At 40.3% G+C, this 13,470-nt stretch overlaps 1 protein-coding gene across 1 annotated transcript in view; it reads left to right on the top strand.

Moving 5' to 3' along the window:
- sntg2 (syntrophin, gamma 2) overlaps nucleotides 1–13,470 on the top strand; it is a 122,527-nt gene that overhangs the window by 62,056 nt on the left and 47,001 nt on the right. Inside the window, exons 10-12 of the mRNA XM_008277244.1 lie at nucleotides 8,235–8,364; nucleotides 10,156–10,194; nucleotides 11,902–12,018. Of these exons, the coding sequence (XP_008275466.1) occupies nucleotides 8,235–8,364; nucleotides 10,156–10,194; nucleotides 11,902–12,018 (286 nt within the window). The remainder of the gene's footprint in view (nucleotides 1–8,234; nucleotides 8,365–10,155; nucleotides 10,195–11,901; nucleotides 12,019–13,470) is intronic.

Raw genomic sequence — 13,470 nt, 5'->3', positions numbered from 1 at the left:
CAGGACAGAGCCCACATTTAGTGTTAAAGTTGCAGTTAAATGTATAAAGATGATTTCACAAAATCTATCTGTTGCCCTTTGGCTTAGAGATCCCTAAGAAACCTAACGACGACACAAAATAAGACGTGTCAAAGTGAAATAAAAGCTTTATCTGTAAAATAGCAGCAGTAAATACAGGCTACTTACTAATATCTCACTGGATCAGTCCGGAGTACAGCAGCTGCAGCACAGTTTGCATCACTGTCTGAGGGAAAAACCTCTGGAACTTCTCTTTACCTGAAGGTTTTATTTGGATGAAGCAACAATCCTGCAATACTAATTCTGTCAAATGTTTAGTCTAATCAGCAGTTTAATGACTGCTAAGTGGGAGCGAAATATTGGAGAAATGTATTGAGGAGATTTGGAGCTTAGTCACACTAAGCCTAATAACCCGCTTCTGAATCAGAAATAGCAGAGTTCAGTCAATAAAGAGTCCTGGAGGCGGAGAGCACATCAATATCAGAGTTTACTCCACAAAACATGGCTGGAGCAGGTATATCAGAATGCGCAAATACAGATCATATCGGCGTGGAGGTCGATGGAGGTGAACAGCTGAGAGTCCCGGACTGGACCTCGCAGGAATAGTCAGCCTTATGTATTGTGCATTTGTTTTCTTAATCTAGCACTGTTATGGTCTGCGGCTGCTCAACAGTCCTTATTTTTAAATGCGTTTGTCTTTCTGCTACATCAGATAATAAACTGCAGCTTGGGATTTCGGTGTCTTTATACCCCAAATCCTGAGAATTTAGGATTTTTGTATGATTACATTTCCCAGAACACATCGAAGCATGCAAATGAAGCCTATATTTTCATGTTGAAATCATCAAAAACGCCATAAGATTTCTAATTAAGCTCTGATTGCAGAAGGCAAATCACAACATGCACATGATAGATCTAATGACAGAAGTAAAGGGTAAGTATTCATGTCTTTAGGCCTAAAATGTGATTTGGGTTGAATCTCTTAATTAGCAGATCGCTTTGATACCGAGTTAATGTGAGTTTTACTTGCATATCACAAATCAGAATGCTATACCCAATTAATTGTTACTAATATTATGTATTCGTCTCTCAAACTGCTCCATACTCAAAATAGTAAAATAGCAGTAAAGCCACAATATTTTCAGTGAAATTGTGGATGTTTTTTTTTTTTTTTCCCAAACCCCAGCTTGTTATTCTTATTTCTATTACCTGAACTCACCTTGAGCCCCACTCAAAAATGAGTTCTGCTCATTCACTTAGATGTTTTGAGCTTCACTGTGCCGACCGACGCGCTGAACGCTCATCTGCTCGCAGGGGAAACGTGTGCAGCTGCAGGCATGATTTTGCAGCATGGCAGCCAATTTGGAGCCAATAACGGTCCAAAGAACATCTCATTAAAGTCATACAGCATACACATCTTCAGCATGTATGGAGGGGATTTTTTAAAATTATGTGGCCAACCACTTGGAAGCATATAAGCTGAACCGTGGAAACAAATAAATGCGGTAGCTCACAAGGGGGGTCTGGGTATGAACTGCCCACAGCACCTGTAGTTTATTCCATAACAGTTTACACGCCACAGTTCATAAACACAGTCTTTTAGGATAATGCAGTTATGCGTACTGAAGTGCTGTCCTCGCTTAATAACTCACATTTGAAAGCCGGGATGTTGACCTGACAAATTACCAGCTGCAGTGTTAAATTATCCAACAAAATGCGGCGTATCTGTCACTACGGTATTGAAGATTTCATCTCGTCGGCCAGCATTTTCAGTCCCAGCGCCGGCATGAGGAGCTTCCATTAGTGTTGATGGAAAGGTGTTGTTGATGCTCATGTTCTCATTCAATGTTAATGCGGACCCTGCAGATTGTATTGTTTTCGTGTCTGGAAGGTAATGCAATACAATGTTCCAGTGATACTTGTTAGCACACATGTTCCCCGTTGAGATGACAGCGAGGTCTTTCTCAAAGTTTTTCTTTCGATTACTGAAATGAAATCCACTCATGTTTGGAAAAAGAAAAAGTCTGAAAACAGAGCCACATGTGTAGCTGACAGTAAAGAAGCAGAGAGCAGGTCTGCTTTCTTTCTTTTTTTCATTTTTTTCCAGCAAGGCTTGAGGTGTCAGAGCTGCTCCTCAGTCTGACAGTGAGGTATTCTTAGCCTTTTGTTTAAGCTGTCAGAATGGATACATTTGAAAAGGAGGAAACCTCACACGTTAATGGGGATTTTTTTTTTCCACACTGCGTGCTAATGGTTGGTTTCTTATCTAAAAGCAAGCAGTTATTTGCATAAAGTCTAACCCATCAGTTATATATAAAAATGTTAAGTTTAAAGTTTCTCATCAGTTTGATGCAAGTAACAGTCCAGCAAACACTCAGAAATATAACAGCTGCTGGTGTGGCTGTTTCTAGTGCAACCAAACCAAAATCATTCTATCTGTGGTTTAATTTAATGCTTCACACATTACAAGTAGTTTTTTTTTCTTCTTGTTTTGTTATTCCCTTGTTAAAATTAAAACTGAGCCACTATTAAAATATATGAGCAAAAAAATAAAATAACAAGCTGCAACCAAACAATGGCTGCTTCACAATACTTTGTTATATTAGTTACACACAGCGCACTGATAAAAACAATATATTAGCACAACCTTGGTAGGTTTGGGTATATATAAACACGGTTTTGTTAAACAGTTTAACATCGAAAGTAGCTGTATAGTTGGACATAAACATCTTTTTCTGCCCAGAACAGTTTTCATTTGTAGGATGCAGCAAAAAATGTGGAAGTAGTGCGTCCTAAAGCTGGATCCCTCCGCCTGCACTGAGCATGTTGGTTGATGCACAATGAGCGAGTCAGGCACTTGATTCAGCCGTCACAGACCTGCTAATCTCATTACCTCAGGACTCAAGTTGCCATTCTTCTGTTGAAGCTGACGAATATGGATCCTTCAGGTGTTCGATTGAGCGATTCCCTCAGTATTACAGCCGTTTTTTTAATGGCAGATACTTAATTGCTTCAGACAGTTTTGACCCTCACAAACTTAGAGGATAATTCCAGTTTGTTTCAACTTGCTGTATTTCTTATTAAGGTAGCTGTTGGGAATCTATGGCTCACTATGAGTCACTTTCCTCCTCTGTTGTCAAGATTTGGGTAAATGAGGAGTTGCACGAAAAATGTGAGCAGGTGACTAGCACAGTGTACCTACAGCCTTCCAAAGAACAGGATTCAATTCTGACTAAAAGTAAACAGAAATTAAATCCCTGGAGCAGCCATTTGGCCAATCTCCTTTAGGGATTTCTATCCAGGGACACTGATTCCCTGCACATGTACATGAGGGAGGCTAACCTTCTGGAAACTGTTTATTGTTTACATGCTGTATAAGTTGAAACAAGAAGTTTACATACACTGTATGAAAAGACATAGAACCTTTTTTTTTTTTTTCACTGTCTGACATTAAATCAGACTAAACTGTTCCTGTTTTAGGTCAGTTAGGTTAGGTTGAGTTTGTTTCTATTTGCTAGACACCAGAATAATGACAGAGAGAGAATGTTGTATTACTTTCTTCAAAGTCAGAAGTTTATATACACTAAGATTACTATGCCTTCAAACTATTTGGGAAAGCCCAGATGATGATGTCATGGCTTTGGAAGCTTCTGATAGGTTAATTTAGAACATTTGAGTTAATTGGAGGCACACCTGTGGATGTGTTTTACAGCACACCTTAAACACACTGCTTCCTTTTGTGACAACATGGAAAATCTAAAGAAATCAGCCAAGCTATCAGGAAGAGAACTGTGGACCTCCACATGTCTGGTTCATCCTTGGGTACAATTTCCAGATGCCTGAAGGTTCCACACATTTATCTGTTAAAGCAATTCTGCTCAAGTATAAACACCATGGGAATGTCCAGCCATCATACAGAGATGAAGTGTTTTGGTTTGAAATGTGCGAATCAACCCCAGAACAAAAGCAAAGACCTTGTGAAGATGCTGCTGAAGCTGATAAGCGAGTTTCATTATCCACAGTGAAACCAGTCCTGTACCGACGTGGGCTGAAAGAATACTCAGAGAGGAAGAAGACATTACTTCAAAAGCAACATAAAAAAGCCAGATTACAGTTTACAAATGCACACAGGGACAAAGGAACTGTTTGGCCATGATGACCATCATCACATTTGGAGGAAAAAGGGGGAAGCTTGTAAGCTTGAGAACACCATCCCAACTGTGAAGCACGGGGGTGGCAGCATCATGTTGTGGAGGTGATCTGCTGCAGGAGGGACTGGTGCACTTCACAAAATAGATTTCCTGAGGAAAGAACAATACGTAGAAATATTGAAACAACATCTCAAGACATCAGCCAGGAAGTTAAAGCTTGGGTGCAAATGGGTCTTCCAGGTGGACAATGACCCAAAACATACAGCCAGATTAGTTACAAAGAGGTTTAGAAGTTGGTAACGTTATCAGGGCTACTGTTTGTCAATGGTCAGAAATGTGCCTCCAGAACCTAATAGATGTAGAGGAAGTCATGACAGCCTCATACGTGTTGGAACAATGTGCACTGATAAACAACCATTTAATAGGCTGATAACATCTGAATCAGATGGCTGTTTGTTTTGCCAGATTTTCAAGTTTTACAGCTCCGATTCACTGTAAAGGAGTCAAAAGCCAAGGCTGAGGCTACTGTCAATTTGGTCAAATTGCAATGATTTGTATGCATGTCTTGTTGCCTTGTTTTCCTGTTTCTATAACTAATATATAAAACGACTATATGGAGAAAACACGGCGAAGCATAAACATGCCAAATGGATAGTGCAGAAAAATGCAGGAAATAGTTGGGGGGGTCAAAAAAGCGAGTTAATTTAATGAAAAAGATTGCAATATTAATTAGATTAAAATATTGCACTGTGATGATGCAAGCCCGTGTTTTCATTTGAGCTGCGTGTTTGATCACTGCCACGGATTCAGAGCCGAACTCACATCTAGGCATTTCTTGGTAGGAAATCAAAAGCAAACACGTTTCTCTCACTCATTATGCTGAAATCAAAATGCCCCAAAGCCTGCCCTTTTCCCGCCTCACTAATCAGTAGCCACGGCACATTTTCTCTCTCGTTGCTGCTTCGCACTACACTGAAACTAATAGCTGGATTCCTCTTAAAAAAAAAACATTTCCCCGCCGAATATCCCTTCATGTGTTATCCTGCATGTTGACTGGGTGATACGTCCATGCTCTGTCTCAGTGGATTTATTACTGCCTAGTCAGCAGGCAAGGCACAATAATTTGTGCTGTTGGGAACACTGCAGCTGTATGAAAGAATCCCACTCTCCCCAGATCCTATCTCTCACTAGGATTTCTGTCCTGCTCACTGAAGGTGGAAGGATTTTCGCAGCTCCTCCTGACAGGGTTGTGTTCTCCTGACATTGATCCGCCAGCTGTCCGTTCCTTTGATTAATCTCTGCCTTTGGAGCTCTTCATTCATTGCACTTTCATCCTTTTTTTTTTTGCATTTTCTCCCCCACGACTGTACGACCTCAGATGGTTTTTGCATTAACTGAAGGGGATGTAACTGATACACTGTGGATTCTGCGTCTAATGTCTTGTCATCAGTTGCTAATTTTATCTACTCGCGAAAAGACAAATAGGGATATTTTGACGTCGCTAGTTTGCCAGACAAAATATTCCGAGTATCCATTAGTGATGCTTTATAGTTATACAAATCACAGCATTAAGCTAATTTGGCTCCGGCACACCGACTAAAATAGAATTTGCTCCCTTGTTAAATCAAAAAAACGACATTTAAGTCCAGTCAAAATCACCCCTGGAGAGTCACTGGGTCAGTACACAGGCAGCGGAACATAAGATTTTAACAAGCCTATTGCAGATACAGTATGAAAGTCATGCTCGCCAGAGGATTTGTTAGGAATGCTGACTTTGTAACATGTAACCTTAAGGAGCTGCTGGCGTCTGTGAGTGAGGAGGAACTGTCTGGTTTAGGAGCTGTCTTGGAAGATTTCCCTCTTCATACTGTGCATTGGAAGCTTTCTATTATTTCTGTGTTTATCAGCTTTCAACTCACGTACCTTCACAACATCTCCCCGCTGCTGCTGCTGCTGCTGCTGCTGCTGCTCAACATTCCTCCAACCTTTAAGAGTTTTTCTTAATGTTGCAGATTTTCCACCCCAACGCCAAGGATTGCCAAACCGTCACATACAACTGTTTCCACGTGTGACGGTGTTTTTCTTCTTCTTCTTCTTCTTCTTCTTCTTTTTCTCCTTTACAACTATCTCCGAGGCTAAAAGTGTCAGCAGCGTGCAAATCCGCCGAAATTAAATGTCAGAAGGAATCACATTTTGCTGATGAGTGCGATCCTTCTCCGATGACCTCATCAACACCCCATCAAGAGAGAAATTTAATTGTGTTTGTAAAGCAGTGCACTTAACCTCGAGGCACTCCAAGGAGACAGCAGTTTTCTAAAAAAGAAAAAAGAAAAAAAAAAAACCCAAATGAAGCCAAATATGCCAAATCTCATTTCTTTCTGTAAATGGTTTGTGATGGGGAACTTCTCTACGTCAACTGCTTTATTTTGACATAAGCAGTTTGGGGAAGTCATAGGGGAGGCTCTTTTCAGTTATTTATTTCTTTTTTTCATATGTTTCTTAGGGATTGATCAGGTTAAATTATAATGTATAGAGCATTTCACATCCAAATATTAACGGATATTTGGATTGTTCATTATTGATTTTTCAATTAAAGGAATAGTTCAATATTTGAAGAGTTCATTTGCAACAACAACTCAATTTTCATATATTTTCAGAAAACGTATTTTTTTGTTGTTTGCTTGAGATAATATCAAACTGAAGTTGAGTGGATGTGACTCAGTAGAAATGACATGACAAGAATAGAAATAATTAAGTTTGATTGATATTGTCTCAGGTAGCCGATGGAAAAGTGGGTTTTCTGAAGGTTTGTGGAGATGGAGTTATCTGTTTTTGCAAATTAACTCTTCATTTGTTTTCTGGAGTTTTGGACGAGGTGGTCCGCACCATGCTTCCATCTCTGGTAACCCTTTGGACCCCAAAACCTGCCAGCGGGTTTGAAAGACATGTTTTCCTTTAAAGTTTGCCGAACTTCAACACTTATCAGAGCCTGGAACTGGAACTGGAAGGATGGTCAACTTTTCAAGTTTCCGATAGTCTTTAAACATATATGGGATGTGGTTTCATTAGAAAAATTACAAAATTGTGAGATTCCACCAGTCGCTTTATTCTATGCGTCATTAAAAAAGAAAATCCAGAAATACACTGTTTGCGCGAAATTCTGTAAAAAACAAAAAATTCAGCGCTTCTTAATGCAACGAAGAGCCATGTTTGACTGAGCGAACAGGAAATTGTTATCAATCCACTTCAATTAACTTCCTGCTAGAAAGCACGGCAGTGTGTTTCCCAAAATGTTGCGTATTTATGTTATTGACCTGAATGTATTTACAAGTTGGATGTAGCAGCATAACGGTGACGTCACCCTTTGATTTAATACTATTTTGATGCCTCGAGCTTAGCAGTTGGTTGTCGCCTTCATGCTGTTTTATAACCTGCTATAACAAGGAAGGGCTGAATGTGACTGAGTACTGAGGAGATTTTGCACATCCTGTCAATTACAAGGCATCGCTGCCCTGAAATTGTTGTTCTTTGTTGTCTGTTTTACTTTAAATGGGATCATTCTTTTTTTAATGAACATCCTGCTGTGTTGAAGGAGACTTGAAACTTGCCACTGAAACCATAAACTCATTTAGAAAAGGTTTCCTGAGGTAGCAAATTGAATGAGAAGTCCGGTCATTTTCTACAATACAAATAGACTTGTTATTGTATCTAGAGGTGTCGCCCCTTGTTGGCTATTTCAAAGAATGCACGTTTAGGTTATTTCTACTTTGCGTTCACTTCTCAAACCCATTTATTATACAGTTTATGCATTAAAGACACAAAAGCTCAGTTGTTTTCTTTAATTTTAATTTGCCATTAGCGAAGTTCTTCTCTTTTTTATTTTGTCAAGGCATTTAATTAAAACATTTGTAACCAGACACAAATGTGACCAGCATTCTTATAATTGGCTGCCACTAGCCCGTCACTGTAAATGGAGTTATAAACTGCTTCAGCCTCACTTTGTGCAGTAGCATCTTCAATCTATTGCTTCTTTTCTGTCTAATTTTGACCCCTGTGCTTCTCCAGGTGCAACTGTTTTGAAGTCTTTGCCTTGGATGGAGCCAGCACCAATATTCTTCAATTTTGCACCGCAGCAGAAAGCACAGACTGGCTTCAAGCAATATCTACAAATATCAATGACTTGACGCAGGAGAACGTAAGTCCATCTCTAAACATTAGAGGCTCGCTCGGATCTTTCTTCGGGGGCTTTATTGAAAACGAGGCTGAAAAGAAAACCAGCGATTTGAACTCGAATGGCTTCATAGATACGTATGTGTGCAATGACGCGGCTTTTATCAGATTTATGAGTGCTTCTTTTTTTACTTACAGAATCAGCTACACGAGATGTTTGATTAAAGTTACATGGTCATTTTTAGATAATATCAATTCTGTTTGGGAATCATAGAATTTAACAGGAATTCGGCGAGTGATTTATGATTCTCTTACGATATTTTAAACACCAACAGTGCAGCTAGCAGTGCTGTATGTTTTGCCCACATTGTATGTATTTTTCCCCCTCACACATTAACATGGTTTTAATAGACCCTTCCTGACAAGCACTCGTTGACTCACAGTGGCACCTCTCTCCCTCCGCCGACAAAAAAAGAGGCTCTCTCATACCTAATTAATGACTGCTAAGTAGTCATTCGGCATGTGCTCTTCTCTCTCTCATTTCCTCCTATTTCACTTTGATTATCACACTGATGATGCAAAGCATTTTTTTTGGTAAAGGATGCAGACGTACTGTATGCCAGTGCTCGTCGATTGCACAGCTGCCTTTTTTAAAGTGTGATTAATTCATGCCTGCATCACCTAATTACGGACGAGGAGTGTGATTGCTAAATGGCCAATCAGGATGTAATTGTGTGCCCGCTTTGGGAGAGAGCGGAACTTTTGTTTTAATGACCTACAACCTTTAAATAGACTCTGTGACACCCCTGGGGTCCGTCTCGAGTTTTTCCACGTGGATGAGTGTCATCTGGCACAGCGGAGGATTATTTGATGCGCTTTGATGTTCTTTCAGACACTCCAAACAAAAAGAAAAAAAAAGATTTGGGCAGCGTGTTGGTGTCTCATAAAACTCAGATTCCAGGTGACAACCAACCTTCTGAATGTAGCTGAGGTGGAACAAGCGAGCAGCAAGTGCCATGCTGAGCGTGGATATGCTGACACACCAGGTGTGCTTTCAGCGTGACAATGTTTTGCACAGGTTTGCAACATTTTTCTGGCTGTGTGATAACCTTCCAGAGAAAGGTGCACATTTTGAAATCGGCTGCTCTTTTAGAGTGTCATGCAACATTTTTTTTTTGGGAAGGTGGTCTTTAGTCGACCTGCATAATAATCCACTGACTTCAACCCTGCTAACTGCTGTTTTATAGATCAAACCAAAAGGGAGCTCCTGTGGGACACGCTGCTGTCTGATTTGGCTAAAGCATATTATATTTTTATAGGTCACATACTGGGATTACATTCAGAGTTATTTTTTTGTATGTATTAAACCATTTTTCTGCATTCTGGGCAGCTTGTGAGAAATTAACAGTCTCTATCGTGTCAATAGATGAAACACATTCATTTATTGTAGAGTGTGTTTCCCAGGTGATTATATGCTGTCATTTGAGTTTCTGTTTTTAATTTGAATGGAATTAATTAGTGTAAGTGCTGTTTGGCACAAAAATGTTTCATCCAGATGAAAATGTTGCTTTGTTCCATCTAATAAGCTGTGTACAATGCAAGTGGTTAGTAGACCTAAACCTCTTGGATGTATGAACAGGAAACTATTTAGATTTTATCCGGCAGTAGAAAAGCTGTATAAATAGGCTGTGAAGACGTGCGTGTTAAGAGTATCTCAATAATCTTTTTCACAGCTATTGATGGGGTCAGAATGTCTTTATGAAATGCAGTCTGCTCTGAAGCTTTTTGTAAACGTGTTTCTTTTTTTCTCTCGTAGATAAAGATAGTGAACAAATACTGCACTTCGGACGATCAGGTATGCCGACACTGGCCTCACTCAACACACCAGCCATTCATATCTTCCTGAAACTCATTGCTATAAGTACAACATCAAACCACTTCTGACGCTATACTTTTAGTCTGTAGTTGTAGAGATGCAGAACAGAGGAAGTGGAAGATGCCAGAGTCAAAGTGAAAATGCTGCGGTTTTATAATATGCTGCTTAACCGCTCGGGCAGCACCTCATGAATGTGCATTTTGACTGTAAGAGCAGCAATTTGTACATCTGTGGCTAAGTGCTGGGGACTGCTTGTGAGAGCAGACGGTGTCATGAGGCAGCTTTTCTCTGCAGGAACTCAGGGCAGGCATGAGGTGGCACGAAAGTTTACAGGAACTGCCCCCTAATTGGCCCTTTCAGCCTTTCTGTTTCCATTGCGATGTGGCATCCAAGAGCTTCGACCATGACGTAAACTACTAGTGTGCCAAAAAAAAAAACAAATCCTAGTTACTAAACATAACTCCAGTTCTGTGAGCATGTAGGTAATAGAACAAAGGAGAATGTGTTATGTTAGACTATTCAGTGAATTTCCTGTTTTAAGATGGCGACGTTGGAGAGGAGAAGACTGCTGCTCGACAAGGACACAGCAAGGGGAGAAAAATGGTGCTTGTTGCCCTCTCGGAGCTTAACCAATCAGCATTAGGCTTATCTGAATTTAACGGATAAGACAACAGTGTTTCAGGGATAGTCAGGAGTATCTGTTTCAGGTTCTACCACAGGGTTTCTGCAGTTGGAACAGAGGTTTAGTTTGTCCTAAAATGGGCCATATTACCTACATTGGAAGACGGCCTATGATGAACTCCAATATTTTTCATGGCCTCCTTCTNGTTTGTCCTAAAATGGGCCATATTACCTACATTGGAAGACGGCCTATGATGAACTCCAATATTTTTCATGGCCTCCTTCTAGCTCATTTTTTAAGTTCATCTAAAATGCTAGTTAGATGTTGGATTTATTGTTAATTTTAAGTAGACATCAGCTGGTAACTATAAAAGTACAAATTCTTAGAGTATCATAGTCTTACATATTGAGGGTTTCCTTACACATGTTTATTTGATGTAGGTCCCTGTTCAGATTAACGTCCTTCACCAGGAATGTCTAAAATAGCGTCATCTACATATAACTGCAGCTCTTGTAGCAGCTCTGCCTGGAATCTACAGGATCAAATTCCAATTGGCCAGTTAACCATTTGGGAAAAAAAACCCCAAAATTGGTTCAAATTCAAATCATAACCTTAAATAATACCGTATCGCTCATAAGTTAGATGGTATTGCCAGGATGTAGTCTGGACCAGCACCTAGACATCAGTGTACACTGGTAATAACAGGAGTTAGTGGTGTAGGAGGTGAAGCAGTGCAGTACAGACAGAGAACTTGGGATGTTTCTCTGCTTTCCTCTGCCTAGACGGGAGCAGAGAAACATCCCAAGTCAATCTGGTGTAGATCAAAGGTAAATTGTTGCAGTGCGGCTGAGACTGCAGCACCGCTCTACTGAGGAGGATCTTTTTAAATGTATCACTTCCGAGCTGCATCACCGTAGTTTGTGTTTGATTCATTTCCATCGGCAGCGTGTGTTTGTAATTCTTGTCTGGTGACGAAGCAATAATAGATTTTTTATTGTGTATATTTTCCACTTGCTTGATCAATTTGCGAAATTGTGTAAACGTCATCCTCCGTCTCCCTGCAGATCGTTCACATGGGCTGGGCGTGTGAAAGCCCCGAGGGCAGCGCCGCTGGTCGAACTTCAGTATTCAAGTTCCTGGCACTGAGAGGACCATATTTTTATATCTTCAGAAGTCCCCCGGTAACTCCTCTTTCATCATTTTCCACTTCAATATGCTTTTAATTAGTCATTCTGATCTTTAAGAAAATGCATCTTTAAAAGAAATAAAAGATTTTAGTATTAAGCTTTTTTTTAAAACGTTTTGATTCCCCCAAAATCTGAAGCACATCTCACCAGCCCTCATGACTCACTCTCAACAATCAAGTGGAGATGATTCATTAGCAGTTGGCTTAGCTCAGCATACTGTGAGAGTTGTTCAGTCTTTTTGAATTTGTTTTTGTAAGAAGTGTGAAGATTTCATGCTGCTGCTTACTAATCTGCATTTGTCCCTCACTGTGCTGCATGTTCCATGCCTTCGAAGCAAGTTGGCAGCATTTGTGGAGTTCCGTATGCTTGAATAGGAGAAGACAGGCATGCGGTAACTGCTGGTATTTGTTGGTGTTCTGGCTCAGTGTTAAATGACAGTTAACTCAGCTGTGCTGCTGACTACAATGTGGCTATTTTCACTTTTTTCAACTAAATGTTAATTGATCTGTCAACATATATGGTCCATCGTGGTGTATCATTTTATTCCATACCAGATAAATTCGCTCTTATACCTAAATTCTTGGGGCTTTGGTGGGTCATAGGCACCAATTAAGGCTCGAACCTTCCCTAAGAAGGCAGCTTTACATTCGATATGCCACTTATATGATGAGTGTCGTATGTAAATGTGACTACACTTTGCTGTGACACAAAACTGTAATTGGCCTGCTTCGTCCGCCTGGTGGTGATATATGCCGTGTTTACACAGAATTAATTGGGATGGTTTGGATTGATTTGCACAAAGATCATGCTTCTGAGAAACATGCAATAAGCTGCAATTGTATCTGGCTTTCTCATGATGCAAACGCAAGAGCCGGCGTTCTGCCAATGTAGCCATGTGCTGTTTTCTCATTTTCACCGCTCTAACAATCCCTTCATAGGCTCAATCAGTTGTGACGTCCTCTGACTTTTGTGCGCTGCAGTAATTTGGGTAAAAGTAACTGTTGTTCAACTTTTATTAGCTTCAACTCAGACATGATCTGCTCCTTTTGAGTCACCATTGTTTGAAGTGCACAAAGAAACTCAACACAGGGACACAGAAACCCCTCTGTAGTGTTGTGGCAGTGCAACCGGAGAGCAACACTTATACATGCACAAGTATACATGTTCACAGAATAGAAAGGAAGCTTACCCGCTGTATGAAGTACATTATGGAGTTAAAACAAAGAGGTCGAGCCTTTTTGACTTGTCCACATTTTGGAGTGTCCACAGTGAAGACAATGAGCCCCAAATCCACTAGATGTTCAGGTCTTCTATATTAGCTCACTGCAGTCAGTATTTATATTTATTCTGTTAAAAAAAAGGGGCTTCGAGGTGGAGATGTGGTTAGCATCGTTGCCTCGCAGCAAGAAGGTCACCCGTTTGCGTCCCAGTGAGGACACCCAGGAT

Source organism: Stegastes partitus, unplaced genomic scaffold, assembly GCF_000690725.1.
Source record: "Stegastes partitus isolate 25-593 unplaced genomic scaffold, Stegastes_partitus-1.0.2 Scaffold93, whole genome shotgun sequence".
In the NCBI taxonomy this organism is placed as follows: Eukaryota; Metazoa; Chordata; class Actinopteri; family Pomacentridae; genus Stegastes; species Stegastes partitus.
The sequence above is the reverse complement of the archived record's forward strand: the minus strand, read 5'-3'. Positions and strand labels throughout refer to the sequence as shown.